Source organism: Sus scrofa, chromosome 15 (genome assembly GCF_054392235.1).
Source record: "Sus scrofa isolate SSC_HxYL_T2T_F1_AM1 chromosome 15, Sscrofa_HxYL_maternal_Yorkshire_Landrace_v2.0, whole genome shotgun sequence".
Classification (NCBI taxonomy): domain Eukaryota; kingdom Metazoa; phylum Chordata; class Mammalia; order Artiodactyla; family Suidae; genus Sus; species Sus scrofa.
The window spans coordinates 35891743-35906605 of NC_139397.1; the positions used below are offsets into that span (position 1 = coordinate 35891743).

Here is a 14863-nt window from a genome sequence, read left to right on the forward strand (position 1 = left end):
TCTCTTTCCTTAACCCATCTTTTGCAAATTTCCTCATTTTCTCTGTATTCTATTATTTCACCCTCTCTAATTAGTTAAGAACCAAAATATAGGAATATCTTTGCATTATCCACTGTGGTCCTTAATGTTACTCCATCCTGTATGCTGTGATCCTTGGGAAGATGGCCTTTAAAATGAAAGAAGTTTCTTTATAAGATGGCACTAAAATCTCTTGAAGATATATACTTGGAACCAACTATCTAATATGTAATTTTCCGCTCTTCCTTTGACGTGGTTGGGGGTGTTATCCCATTTTGTCTCCACAAACACCTGAGCTGCAAGGATTTTTCGCTATCAGAATGATTACTCAACAAATATTGATTGCATGTTGCATGCAGACATGGCACTGTATAATGTGGAGGATGCAAAAGTAACACATACCTGGACCTGACAACATTCTGGTGGGAAAACAAAACATGTACTTAAAATATGTATATATTGGAGTTCCTGTTATGGCGCAGTGGAAACGAATCCGACTAGGAACCATTAGGTTGTGGGTTTCATCCCTGGCCTTGCATAATGGGTTAAGGATCTGACATTGCCTTGAGCTGTGGTGTAGGTTGCAGGTGCAGCTTGGATCTGGCATTGCTGTGTCTCTGGTGTAGGCCTGCAGCAACAGCTCCAATTAGACCCCTAGCCTGAGAACCTCCATATGCCGCAGGTGTGGCCCTAAAACATCAAAGACAAATACATAAATAAAATATGTGTATAGCTTATACTACAGGGTGAGAAGTCTCATAAGAGTCAAGAGTCAACATTAGAAAGAAATTTCATTTGAAAGCTATGTAACTGTTATATTAGAAGGAGGGGAAATATTCATGTGAGTTAGGGTAGGAAGTCTAGGAAAAAAAAAATTCAGGGTATAAGAAGGAATTTGCCAAATATAAATGAAGTATAGATTAGGTGAAGGGAAATAGTGGGTGATAAGGGTGGAAAACATGTAGAACCTAAAGTACCGAAATCCTTGCATATCAATGAAGTGGTTTAAATTTTATTTTATTGGCAATGAGGAATCACTGAGTATTTTTTAAAAGATAGCAATATATTCACTGCCATACTAAGTAGACAGTGGATTGAATAAGCAAAGGGATTGATGGTCAGAAAAAAGTCAGGAGGCTATTACAGTAAGATTCAGAGAAGGAAGTAAACTCCAGAACTAGGATATTTCACATTTTGAATTCCGCCTAAAACCAATTCTTGGATTTGCGAGATTTTGTCAAAAAATCTATATACCCATTAAATTAGAGCCTTTATTCCCAAATAGGAATAAACTAGGACCTATAACTCTTCTTTTTTTTTCTTTCAGATTTTTCATTATTCATATACTGCTTCATATGTGATTTACAACATACACACTAGGTAAGTTCTTTGATTTTCTGGTTTTCATGACCAATTGTCCAACTAAATTTTTGGTGGAGGTGTCAATTTGTTCACATAAAACTATTTACCTTTTTTCAAGGGAAGTTTGGGAGTTAAATCCCCCAGAAGTAGAGGACTCCATCTTGCAGTATGCGGCCTGGGGTGTCCAAGGACAGCAACTGGTAAGATCAGGCATTGATTTGTACCAACTAGTTTCAGCTAGGAGGACCCTATGGATACTGCTTACAGAAGCCACTCTATTGTAAAAATCATCCTATTGGGCAGGATGTGTTTCATTTATCTTAATATTTTTTTAATCTAGAATTCTAATTTAAGAATATATGAAACAATTATTTTCTCAATTAACTAAAAAAAAGAAAAAAAGTTTCTATAGTAACATAGGATTAAACTCCTAATTGATAATGAAACCCAGAAGAGATTAAGAATACTAAAGCTTAGTTCTGGTAAATCCGTTACATAATGTTTTCAGTTTTATTTATTCTTAGAGCATTGTTCATGGCAAAAATTTAAGACAGAAGTCTACACTTAACAATGTTTTCCTGGGAGTTCCTGCTATGGCTCAGCAGGTTAGGAACCCAACTAGTATCCATGAAGAGTGGGTTTGATACTGGCCTTAGTGGGTTAAGAATCCAGTGCTGCTATGAGCTGTGGTGTAGGTTGAAGATGGGGCTCGGGTCCTGCATTGCTGAGACTGTGGTGTAGACTGGCAGCTGCAGCTCCAATTTGACCCCTAGCCTGGGAACTTCCATATGCTGCAACTGCAGCCCTAAAAAGCAAAAAAAAAAAAAAAAAAAAAAAAAAAAAAAAAAAAAATTCCCAAGAGATTTTTCGTTATAAGTTTTGAAATGGTCACAAACTCAAAAAGGGAATGATTGATTTATAAAAGCAGTTTGAGCTTCATGTTATTCTTATACATGTCTCATGGTGCCTGAGTAAAGACTTTAAGGGAAAACTACTCAGAAAGTAGCATTGAGTGCTTATATGGCTTGAGCATGCTTAAAACTACTGGACCTTGCCAAGTTGATTCCTAGTTTGTATGTTTATATTCCTCTGGCAACACAGTGACAGTTCCCCTTGTTCCACATCTTCACCAACACATAGCTTTTCCAGACCATCATATTATTCGTTAATAATGACATTATTGCTTCTTCCATTCCAATTTTTATACTTTGCATTTTTATTAAAATCTCCTTGCCTTAGCTACCCTATGAATGTGTCTAGGTATGAGGTGATAGTTTCTTATTTTGCTTCGTGGGAAAGTTTTTTAAAAATCTTATTCTATTATGATTGTAAGATTAAGGCTTATTTTTTAATGTTTTGATAATTTATGCATTTTTAAAAATCCATTTCACCTAACTTTTCAAGTTTTTAGCATAATATTTTTATATCTTTTTAGTGTTCATTTAATTTGTTGCTTTATTTTTTCTTGTTTCCTAATATTATTTATAAGTACATTTTTATGAACAATTTGAGCTGATATTTATAAATTTCACATTTGTCTTCTCAAAAGCTAAATTTTAAATTTGATCCTTTCTAGTATACTGTTATTGTCTTCTTTTTCTTTTCTAATAAAACACTGAAGACTATAGAATTTTTGCTTAAGTTTTATCCAAGTTTGATAGTAATATTTTAATAGCATTTCATTTGAATGTTTAATTATTTTAAATTTTATGTTCTTATTTCAGATGGGTTTTTTGAATGTTTATGTTTAAATTTACAAAAATCTGAAACTGGTTTTCAAACTAATTTGTAAAATTAAAAAAAAGATCTTTATAATAGTGACTTTGAAAATGATAAGATTTGTAGTTCTTATCATGGCTCAGTGGAAATGAATCTGACTAGCATCCTTGAGGGTGCAGGTTTGATCCATGACCTCATTCAGTGGATTAAGGAACCGGCATTGTCATGAGCTGCGGAGTAGGTCGCAGACGGAGCTTGGATCTGGCATTGTTGTGGCTATGGCGTAGGCTGGTGGCTACAGCTCCAATTTGACCCCTACCCTGGGAAGCTCCATATGCTGCAGATGCAGCCCTAAAAAGACCAAAAAAAAAAAAAAAAAAAAAAAAAAAGAGAGAGAGAGAGAAAAGAAAAAGAAAGAAAATGATAAGATTTGATTTATGGCTTCATATAAACTATTATAAATGTTTCCCATGTCATAGGTACAGTTTTTTATATGTGCCTGTTAGATCTATATTAATGCATAATTTTAGGTTTAAGTTTTTTTTTTCCTTACTAGTGATAGTGGATATGTGATCTTTTTCTCTGGTGTTCTGTAGGTTTTACATTATATAATTTGCTTTTAAGAATGAGGGGCGTGTTCATGTCATGCTCAGTGGTTAACGAACCTGACTAGTATCCATGAGGACTTGGGTTTGATCCCTGGCCTCGCTCCATGGGTTAAAAATCCGGTGTTGCCATGAGCTATGGTGTAAGTCACGGACGTGGCTCAGATCCCGTATTGCTGTGGCTGTGGTATAGGCCGCCAGCTATAGCTCTGATTCAACCCCAAGCTAGGGAACCTCCCATGTGCTGCAGGTGCGCCCCTAAACACACACACACACACACACACACACACACACACACAGACAAAAGAATGGGGGGGTTAAATTTTAAATTCATCTTTTGGTAAATTGAAATTCTTCACACTCTTATCAAGAGTTCATCTTATTTGTTTTTAATAATTCTGATCAATCAATCCTAACTCTAACCTTTAACAGTATCCTTTAATAGAAGTTGTAATCCTCTAGGGGTTTTTTTGTTTGTTTTATTTTTATTTCTGCTTCAACAACATCTGGGTGGGTTGAATTTTTTTTTCCAATAAGCCTCAATTTCTTCATATATAAAATAGAAATATCAGCATCATATGATAATTTGAGATATATAAATATTTCCCTCAACCAAGTGCATTTATATTTTTTATTCCATTTTGTAAATCTAAGAAATACTTCCTTAAGCTCATTGGTGAAGTACTAGGTATATAAAATCACAAGAAGGCTGTGGAATATTATATTGTAAGTAGGGAATTGCATCTTTTTATTAGAAAGCTTATGGACCCTGAAATATTCTGGAAGTGAATATATCTGAGTTAGCATCTCTGCCAGTGACTGGTCATGTGACCTTGGCCAAATAATTTTTCCTCTTGGTAACTTGTTTTTACCAGTGGTAAAATGGAGGCACTTAAGTGTGTTTTTTACCTCCCCATATTACATTTTACATAACTCTAAATGTCATATTCAGTTTCTTAAACTGAAATAATTTAAAATGTTTAATTTTCAGAATACAAAAAGGGAGAACATGAACCGTTAGAAAGAATTAAAGAATTGTTAGCACAGATTTTCTTAACTTTCGTAAATCACAGTTCGCCACTCTGAAATATTTTGATAGCCAGCTGTACAGTTGAGTAGGAAAAATATTTTTCATTTAAAAAAAAAAAGAATCAGGAGTTCCCATCATGGCTCAGCGAAATGAATCTGACTAGCATCCATGAGGAGGCAAGTTCAATCCTTGGATTTGCTCAGGGGGTTAAGGATCTAGCATTGCTGTGAGCTGTGGTGTAGGTCACAGACACGACTTGGATCCCACGTTGCTATGGTTGTGGTGCAGCTCCAACTCAGCCCTTAGCCTGGAAACCTCCATATGCCATGGCTGCAGACCTCAAAACACACACACACACACACACACACACACACACACACACACACACACACACAAAAGAATCAACAGTAAAATAAACTGCTACCCCTAGTTTTAATTCTCCACAAATTAAATATGGTTTTATGGATTCAGATAAAAGCAACACTGAGAAAACAAAGGTTTACTAATAATATTGAGAGAAACATATATAAAGTTGCCAGACGTTAGAACTGAAGCTAGTTAAACATCGTTACTGTTGAGTTTTCTAAAGACATCCTATATGACATTGTGTATTCACTGCTTTATTCACACTAAGTGGTTGCATAATTGATTAAATTATTATGAAAAAAGTAAGACAGTGATTTAAAATAAAAAAGTAACACAATGTTTTTGAATACTAGATTATAAAGAGTGTGTTTGCCTTTATCATGTGTATATTTTAGAGACATTTAAAACAAAGTATTTAATGAGCCTATGTAGGACTGTCTAAATCCATTCCATTATGGTTTTCTGAAGAGAGACAGTGAGGCTGCATGGGATATACCAAATATGAAGATGCAGGTTTGGTTCATGTGTGTTCATGGGCAGCAGTGAATGGGTACCAGGAGGTGGGCAGGTGCCCTAGTCCTGTTTCATTCTCCTGCTGTCAACAAGAGAATTAGTCCATAGAGCAGCGGCCAATTCTAAACATACAAAATGCCAGAATGCAGAAAACCAAGATAAGTTCATCTTTGTGTCACTGGAGAGTCCTTAGGAAAATCTCTAAACCTTTGGTTTTAAATGACTCTTTTTCTTCAAGCCTGAGAGGAACCTACACTTAAGCCAAATTAATAGTTTGATATCCTCAAGGAAACAGTTGCATGTGTTTTCTTTAATGATTCCCATTTGTTATTGATTCCTTATTCTTCAATGTATTTAAGAAAAAATACTAAAAGGTTTTTAAAGAAATCATAGATCCTCTCATGGGAATCATTTTGTAGGTGACTGGATCTTGGTCCATTACTTCCAAACTGTTGACTTTGAGAATATTACTTAATTTCTATAGGCTTTAGTTTCTTTTAATATGATGGCAATACAGTGCTTCATTAATAGAGCTACTCTGGTATTTAATGTATAAATACAAAGAATTTTTGAAAAGTATCTGGCATATAGAAGTTTAGATGGTTAATTTTAATTGTTTTGAGATTTTAAAAAAATATTTGCCACTTGAATTTTAATTTCTTCAGGAATTTTAGGGTCACTTTTTTTGTGGAGAACTAAACCTAAGTTCTTTGTAATGGCATTTTCCAAAGTTGTTTGGGAAAGTTTTGAGACAAATCCCATTTTTCTTGAGGTTATCTTTTGCACAGGTAAACATAAATTCAAATAAAAACAAAAGGTGGTATATCTACAAGTGGCTAATGGTCCATTTCATGTGAATAGGACAAGCTTTGTCGATATTTGAAGCCATCAGAAAACTCAGAAATAAGATTTTTATTAGAGATGAGTCATTATAATATATTTTAATTAGTTTTGTATTTAATTTAATCAGTGGCCTTTAGTGTTTATATAATAACAATTAATTTTTCATACTTAAATTTCAGTTTCTAATTTTATTTACTGTAAAATAACTCCCTGGCTACAGAGAAGAGCAGTAAGAGATTAGACATGACTTTTTTGTTGTTGTTGTTGTCTTTTTGCCATTTCTTGGGCCTCTCCCATGGCATATGGAGGGTCCCAGGCTAGGGGTTGAATCGGAGCTGTAGCTGCTGGCCTACACCAGAGCCGCAGCAACTTGGGATCCGAGCCGCGTCAGCAACCTACACCACAGCTCATGGCAATGCCAGATACTTAACCCACTGAGCAAGGCCAGGGATCAAACCCTCAACCTCACAGTTCCTAGTCAGATTCGTTAACCACTGCACCACAAAGGGAACTCCTGAGATTAGACATGACTTATAGATAAAAGGATCTTAGAACTCAAAGGATAGAGAATTTTTTTAGTAACACTAAATGTGGGGGAAGATAATTTGGATGTGGAAAAATGGGGAAAAAAACTGACATGATACAAATTGCATTATTTATAGAAGGTGGTGAGTAGACAATTTTAACTACAGCAAATGTTTTATAAAAAGAAATAATGGATCCTACACAAGAAAAATATGTTCATAATTCAGTTGAAAAAGAATCTGGTTTAAGTGGGTATGGGCTTTATCTTTTCAAAAATAAATTCATCTTATAAAAATTAAAACTCGGGAGTTCCCGTTGTGGTTCAGGGTGTTAAAACCCAATTAGTATCCATGAAGATGTGTGTTATATCCCTGGCCTTGCTCATTGGGTAAAGGATCTGGCATTTCCCCAAGCTTCAGGCGAGGTTACAGATGCGGCTCGGATCTAGCACGGCTGTGGTTGTGGCATAGGTAGGCAGTTGTAGCTCTGATTCAACCCCTAGCCCGGGAACTTTCATATGCTGCAGGTGCAGCTGTGTAAAAAGAAAAAATAAATAAATAAATTCATTTTATAATGAAAATCACTCATTTTAGACTGTTTTGAAAATTCATATAATTGTATGAATTAAATATATTTATAAATAAAAATGTAATATAATTATATCATAAGAATTCAAAGATTTTGAAAATTAGATGTTAAAGTTCAAGGTTGAGAAAGGAACAAGTCACTGCTTAAACATGCTGTAGAATTAGAAAAACTGCAACTCAAGTTGAGATACTTTGTTTATAGTTTGGTCGCTAATAAAGGTTGAAAGCTCTAAGTTTAAATTTTCTCATATAGGAGTTCCCCGTGTGGCTCAGCGGTAACAAACACAACTAGTGTCCATGAGGACACATGTTCGATCCCTGGACTCGCTCAGCGAGTTAAGGATCAGGGTGTTGCCGTGAGCTGTGGTGTAGGTTGCAGATGTGGCTTGGATCTGGCATTGCTGTGGCACAGGCAGGCAGCTGCAGCTCTGATTCGTCCCCAGCCCAGAACGTCCATGTGCCTTGATTAGGGCCCTAAAAAGACCAAAAAAAAAAAAAAAAAAAACTCATATTAAAAGAAAATTATAACTATTTCCAGTTTCGTTTTAGGTTTAAATGATATAGGTCATGTACACAAGTCACGATTTTCCAGAAAACAGTATTAATAGTGTATGTATCTTTGTATATATTCAGAGAGAGAGAGGGAGATTGGGATTTTGTCCTCTGCAATTATGGGGGCAATCTGGCTGGCTGGAAACTCTGTTAAGAGTTAATATTGCAATCTTTTTTTTTTGGTAACATCACAATCTTGAGCTCCAGCTTTAGGAATTCTATTTTTGTTGTTAAGGCCTTCAACTGATTGGATAAGATCATTATTCCTTATTAAAAAATCGACTGATTGTAAATATGATTATATCTAAAACTACTTTAACAACAAAGCTGGTATTTGAACAAACACCACAGCTTAGCCAAATTTACACACAAAATTGGCTATCACAGCCTAGTAAGTGCTCAGTAAATGATAGCTATTAATTTGATTCCCACTTGTCCTTTCCTGTAATAATACAGTTAATTCAGAATTTCATCTTCTTTCACCTAAAAAGTTTTGCAGCTTATATTCTGATATCCTCTTCTTCTACTCTAATCCACCCCTGCAGAGAGATGGTTAAAAATGCAGATCCTTAACATCTCCCACAAGGTTATGAAATGTCACTGAAATGACACGCAATGTCATTGATGTGACACATGAGATATGACTAAGGTGTCACATCATCTGGTTTCTGACACTTCATCGCAGAACAGGGCACAGATATCTCTCTACCTGAACCAAACTCTGTAATTTCCAGAGGGTGACACAGGGCTGCTTTGTGTCTCTGAATCATTCCCCTTCCAAACCCAGTCATTTTCTTTTCATCAGAACTCTTTGTCAAATAATTTTTCTTCAGCATCTCTGATAATTTTTCCTAACATTTCTAGAGGCTAGGTAAGTTGCTTATGCTTATTTCTCAAGATTCTAATATTCTATCTCAAATTTTTAAAATATTGCATATTATTTACATTCCTATCTTCCACCACTGACCTATACTCATTTTTTGAACAGACAGAATAAAGAATATGCTACATGGTTCTTCCTCTCCTTTTCCTTCTCTATTTCACCCTCTGTTTTCCTTTCATCTTCCTCCTCCTCTTCCTTCTTCACAAAATTCATCTTAACACAGGCAAAGTTAGGTTTAATAAGTAGCTGGGTTGCACTGAGAAATTTATGAGAGGCTAACAGTTGTCTTCATGGATAATGGGATGTCAAAGAAGGCTTTAAGGATGGTAAAATAGGAAAAGAAATAATGCATGAAAAGACAGATCTGGGGAGTTCAGCCAAAGTGAATCTGACTAGCATCCATTAGGACACAGGTTCAATCCCTGGCCTTGCTCAGGGAATTAAGGATCTGGCATTGCTGTGAGGCATGGTGTAGGTCACAGACACAGCTCGGAGGCTCAGATCTGGTGTGGCTGTGGCTGTGGCTGTGGTGTAGGCTAGCGGCTGCAGCTCCGTTTCCACCCCTCGCCTGGAAACCTCAATATGCCCTGGGTATGGCCCTAAAAAGACAAAGAAAAGAGACAGATGTGAAAGGAAAGTTTATAACAGAGTGTAAACTCTGACTATTGAGCTCACAGTAGCCACAATACCCATGGCTATGGAGTGTAACAGCAGAGAGCTAGGTTTACAGGCCATTATTATAATCTAGAACTGATTTGATAAATACCCAATATATTTTAGAAAGGAATAAATCAAGTTTTAAACTGAGATCTAAAATTTGATTGCAGTATAAAATAAAAATTGTCTGATAATTACTTATTTAAGTGAATTAAATTATGCATGTATTATATGTCTATTTCTAAACATTTTTGCAAATAATCTCATTTTAGATGCTTAATTTCTTTAAATCACTTATATTGAATACATATTGACACATACAAAAGGCTGTACTTTGCATTGAGTACATACAAAAGATTGTACATATTTATTTTATAAAACTTTATGAGAAGAAAATAGGTATACACCCATGAGAGCATCACACATTCAATGGCATAAACCAATGCATCACCTCCAAAAGTTTTGTACTGCCCTCTTTAATTTTTGTGTGTGATAAGCACACTTAATATAAGATAGACTCCTTTGATACTGCTAGCATTTTTTTCAGTCTATTCAGGGTAAAATAAAATAAAATTGCCATACCTATTCTTTTAATGGCACAGCGCTTTAAAAATATCTGGTGTGTTACTTCATTCATCACAATTCAGGTGTTTAGAGAAATAATTTTCTACATTTTGTTATCTATATTTTTGCAAAATGTAATGTTTAGGTATTTATACAAATACAAATAAAAATTATCAAAGTCTCATCACTGGCATTTTTACTACTACTAGAGATTTACCTTAAAATTGTATTAAAACCTGTGATTAGCAATGGTTCCTTGCCCCTAAGAGATTTTCAGTGTCTTTGGTGTAACTGCTTATATGTTTATTACATTTTGAACAATTTTATTGACATTCCAGTAGACTTTAATCCTTCTTGGTTTAAAAGCAGATGTTTAAGGTACCATTTTTCAAACATGTTGTTAATATCTCATGTGTCCTACTAAAAGTCGATATGGTTTTGCTTGAGATTCCATTATCTATGTTTTTCAGTATAAAAGTTATCATTGACATCTACTCAAGAATATATAAGAAGCATGTATATGTGTATGTATAATATACATATGCAATATTCATGCACATACTATAAATAATGACACTTATAGTCACTCGCACACACACACACACACACACACACACACTCACACTCTGCTTCTGGTGTCATGTATATTTGGAATGAAAGTCCTAGCACACCAGACATACCAGAGGTGACATAAAAGTGAATAAAGAAAAGCATCCATGGAGAGTCAAGTTCTATTTCAAGTCAGTCCTTCAGTGTGGTGCCTGTGATGGTGTGCTCATTCTTACACTGGCGCAGGAAAACTGCCAGAAAATTTGTGCTATAGCATTCTCAAGTGTTTGTCCTGATGACCTTTTCTCATATAAATGAATTTGGGCCTTTTTTTAACTTCATTTATTTTCATTAGTGGCAATAAATGAAAACTGTGTTACTTTTTCATTTTATCTGGAATAAATTCTAATGTTTGTGTTTTCAGTTCCAGGAAATGATAAAAGCAATCCTTCTTTCTATATTCTAGTACTAGACACACTTAAGGTCTACTGGGTATCCTTTGAAACTTGAAAACCAATATCAAAAACTAATATAATTTCTTGAACTGATATTTAGACTGAGGATACCTGATGAACCATAGTAGGATAACTGTTTGATTTTAATAAAAAAATGCAACAAAAATACCCTTAAAATATCTCAGCCATTTTGTATATGTTTACATTAATAGGTCATGTATGCAAATTTGATAGGAAATACATTTTCATATAAGTAAAATACTGAAAAATATGTGTATATGTAGAAAATAAATATATAAAATTTAAAAGAAAATTTATATTACTATGTAATATAAAACTCTTAGTACCTTATAATTATTTGAATAACATTTTTATGACTTTTCTACCAATTTCAGAGATTTCCAAAAGAAAAAAATATGGAATTCTTATCCTTTATAAACACATTTAAGATCATTTCACTCCAAGTTAAGTGTTATGTAAGGAGAAAACTGAGCAACTTGCATCATGTTTGCTATAATCAGATTGCTTTTCTTTCTTTATTTCTGGGACATACCGATGGCATGTAGAAATTCCCAGGCCAAGGACAAACCCGTGCTATAGCAGCATCCCAAGCCATAGCAGTGACAATGCCAAATCCTTAACCCACTGAGTCACCAAGGAACTCCTCATATTGCTTTTAAATAGATTACACTGGCCCAATTAGAAATCACTTGATAAGTGTGTATTAACTTGACTTTGATGAGCGCCTTGACCTGTAAACAAACTCTCTGAAGGAAGGAGTTCAAATTCTGTGATCCTGATAGCATGTATATTGAGCTGTGGAGTTTTCCCTTTAAAACAGTATAGGAAAGGCTTCTTAGGGAAGATGTTATTTGTACCAGCATGTGAATGGTAGATATTTTGATGCTGACAATTTCTTTTTTTAATTTTTTTAATGTATAGTTGATTTACAATGTTGTGCCAACTGATGCTAATAGTTTCCAAATGAGGCCAGCCCTGATTTAGATTTAGATTTAGAGAGTTATTAGACGTTCTATCAAGCTTATATCAAATAATAATAATAATAATAATAATTAAAAAGCAAGAAAACTATCAATTCACTATATGCTATTTGAAAATATCTTTTATCTATCCTATATTTATAATGTTTTATTCAACATTTAGAAAAATAAAATGGAAATCAATACCATATCATAAAAAGTATCAAGTTTCATTATGAGATGTCTAAAATTTATGTATCTCTTTTGGGAGCAGGTGGTATTCATTGTCCTGATTTAAAGTGTGTCATTTGGTTTATCCAGCATGAAGTATAAAATTTTATAGAGTTTCTAACTATGTATTATGAACATATTAGTTATTAGGGATATAAAAGGCATAATCTCTATTCAAAGAACTCACAGAAAATAGAGGTAAAGATGAGAATACTCACCTTTGGGATCATCTAAAACAGGAAGATCCTAACATAGACATCACCTTTCAGGAGCCGTCTCTGAGGTGATGGAGTGGTTTCCTGGAGGAAGTAACCTGCAATTTCAGTTTTGAAGTTACCAGGGCAAGATTTGGACCTTCATTTAAAGGCATTTCTCTGAACTATAAAGAAGTTCTCAATATGAAACGAAATAGAGTAGACACGTATGGACTCACAGGCTCTAATTCTTTTGTTTATACTTTTAATAACAAAAAAACATAGATTACATATTACTTCCAAATGTGAAAAGATAATCCAATAAACTAAAGATACAAAGTATGTCAGTAGATTTGTACTAGAAAGAATAACCATTGTTTCCTGGTTCTAATAAAAACTCACTACATTTCCCTTAGCTCATATTCAAACAATTATGAGTTATTTAGTAATAATGAGGTAAGGTAAATGCAGCAACTATATATATTTTCCCCTATTTGTTTGTTTTCCAACATAAATAGCGATTTCTGTGTTACTTCTTGTCTCATGCTGCTCCTAACGTTGAATTCAGTAATAAATTGTAGAGTAAGAACCAGAGAGCTTCTAGGATTGCAGATTTTTAAACCATAAATCTGGATCATACATACTCCAATATATTGAATACTTTGGGCAATTCCTGCTAAGCAAACCATTTGGAGTAACAACACAGATGATGATCAGTGAAAATTTATAATTTATTAGACTCTGTTTCATTGCAACTGAGTTTTGCATATTAATTATCCTTACTTTTAATCTCACAGGGTTATCCTGTCAAGTCATATTCCATCAGCAGTCTAATAGTGCTTACAATAGGGTTTATCATAAGATGTGAACCATCCTACACAACCCCTGAGTATAAAGATTCCAGAGAGTTTCCATTGTGGCTCAGAGGGTTAAGAACTTGGCATTGTCTCAGGGAGGATTCAGGTCCCATCCCTGGCCTCACTCAGTGGGTTAAGGATCCTTTGTTGCTGCAAGCTGCGTTACAGGTCACCAATGCGGAATGGATCTGGTGTTGCCATGGCTGTGGTGTAGGCCAGTAGCTGAAGCTTTGATTTGACCCCTACCCTGGGAGTAGCCAAAAAAAAAAAAAAAAAAAAAAAAAAATCCAATTAGGAAAAGTTTAGTATTCTAGTGAATTACTTTTTTTTTTTTTTATTAAATGGCATAAAGAGAACTCCCTCTCTGAGGAAAACCGTAGTCTGCATTAATGTCAAAATTCCTCATGTCAGAAATATCTCCAGGCATCCTTCTCATGTGTGGTAGAGGAGCTCTCCCCTTGCTCTCCTCCTTAAGAACAGCAAAGAAACTGAAAATGTGAAAAGAAACTCTATATTTTATGATGTTATGAATCGACTACAACCTAAACTATAGTCTCTAAGGAACATGAATAATGATTCCCCAGAGCCAGGAAAAGATTGAAAACAAATATATACTTAGCAGATTTAAGAAACACAGAGGAAGAGACACTGGTGATTTCAACATTTTTCCTACAGTAAAAGATAGAACAAATATATAGAAAATCAGTGAGGATATAAAAGATTTGATCAACACAGTCAACCAACATGACATAATTGACATTTACAGAACACTGTACCCAACAATTACAGAATACAAGGCTCTTTAAATGCATACACTAAACCATACAATAAGTCTCAGTGAGAATAGAATAATGGGAATCAAACAGAGAATGTTCTTGGACCACAAAGGAATTAGACATCAAAACCAATCATAAACCACACATAGACACACATTTTTATTGGACTAAGAACATATCCAATAATAAAAATAGTATTGTATATCTAGAAATTTCAAATATAGAATTTACTCTGTGGATATTTTATACATATGTCTACAGACATAAGAAAATTCACTGAAATGTTATTTATAATTTAAAAAGCAGAATGAAAGAATAGAAATAAATAAATCGTCATTATGAGACTAGTCAAATAAATTAGGGTGCATAAAATGATAAAATATTAATAAGCCATTAAAATTAACATTATTCTACAAGTGCAGATAGGCAATATCATCCACTAATAAAAGTCAATATAAGTAATCAATATGTCCTTATTATTGTAATAAGTGAAACAACAACTATATGTGTGTGTGTGTATATATATATATATGTAAAATTTAAAAATTTCCAGAATTCACAAAGATGTTAAGAATAGTTGTCTCTTGGAGAGAATGG

General features: G+C 34.2%; 1 protein-coding gene across 13 annotated transcripts in view; it reads left to right on the forward strand.

The window, feature by feature from the left end:
* DPP10 (dipeptidyl peptidase like 10) overlaps positions 1 to 14863 on the forward strand; it is a 1405335-nt gene that overhangs the window by 1252469 nt on the left and 138003 nt on the right. For 12 of the 13 annotated variants that reach the window (XM_085001430.1, XM_085001433.1, XM_085001436.1 and 9 more), the window contains 2 exons: positions 1346 to 1398; positions 1499 to 1580. In XM_085001430.1, coding sequence (XP_084857556.1) covers positions 1346 to 1398; positions 1499 to 1580 — 135 coding nt within the window. Of the gene's footprint in view, positions 1 to 1314; positions 1399 to 1498; positions 1581 to 14863 lie in introns of all 13 variants that reach the window. The other variant, XM_085001442.1, reaches the window with a different exon arrangement.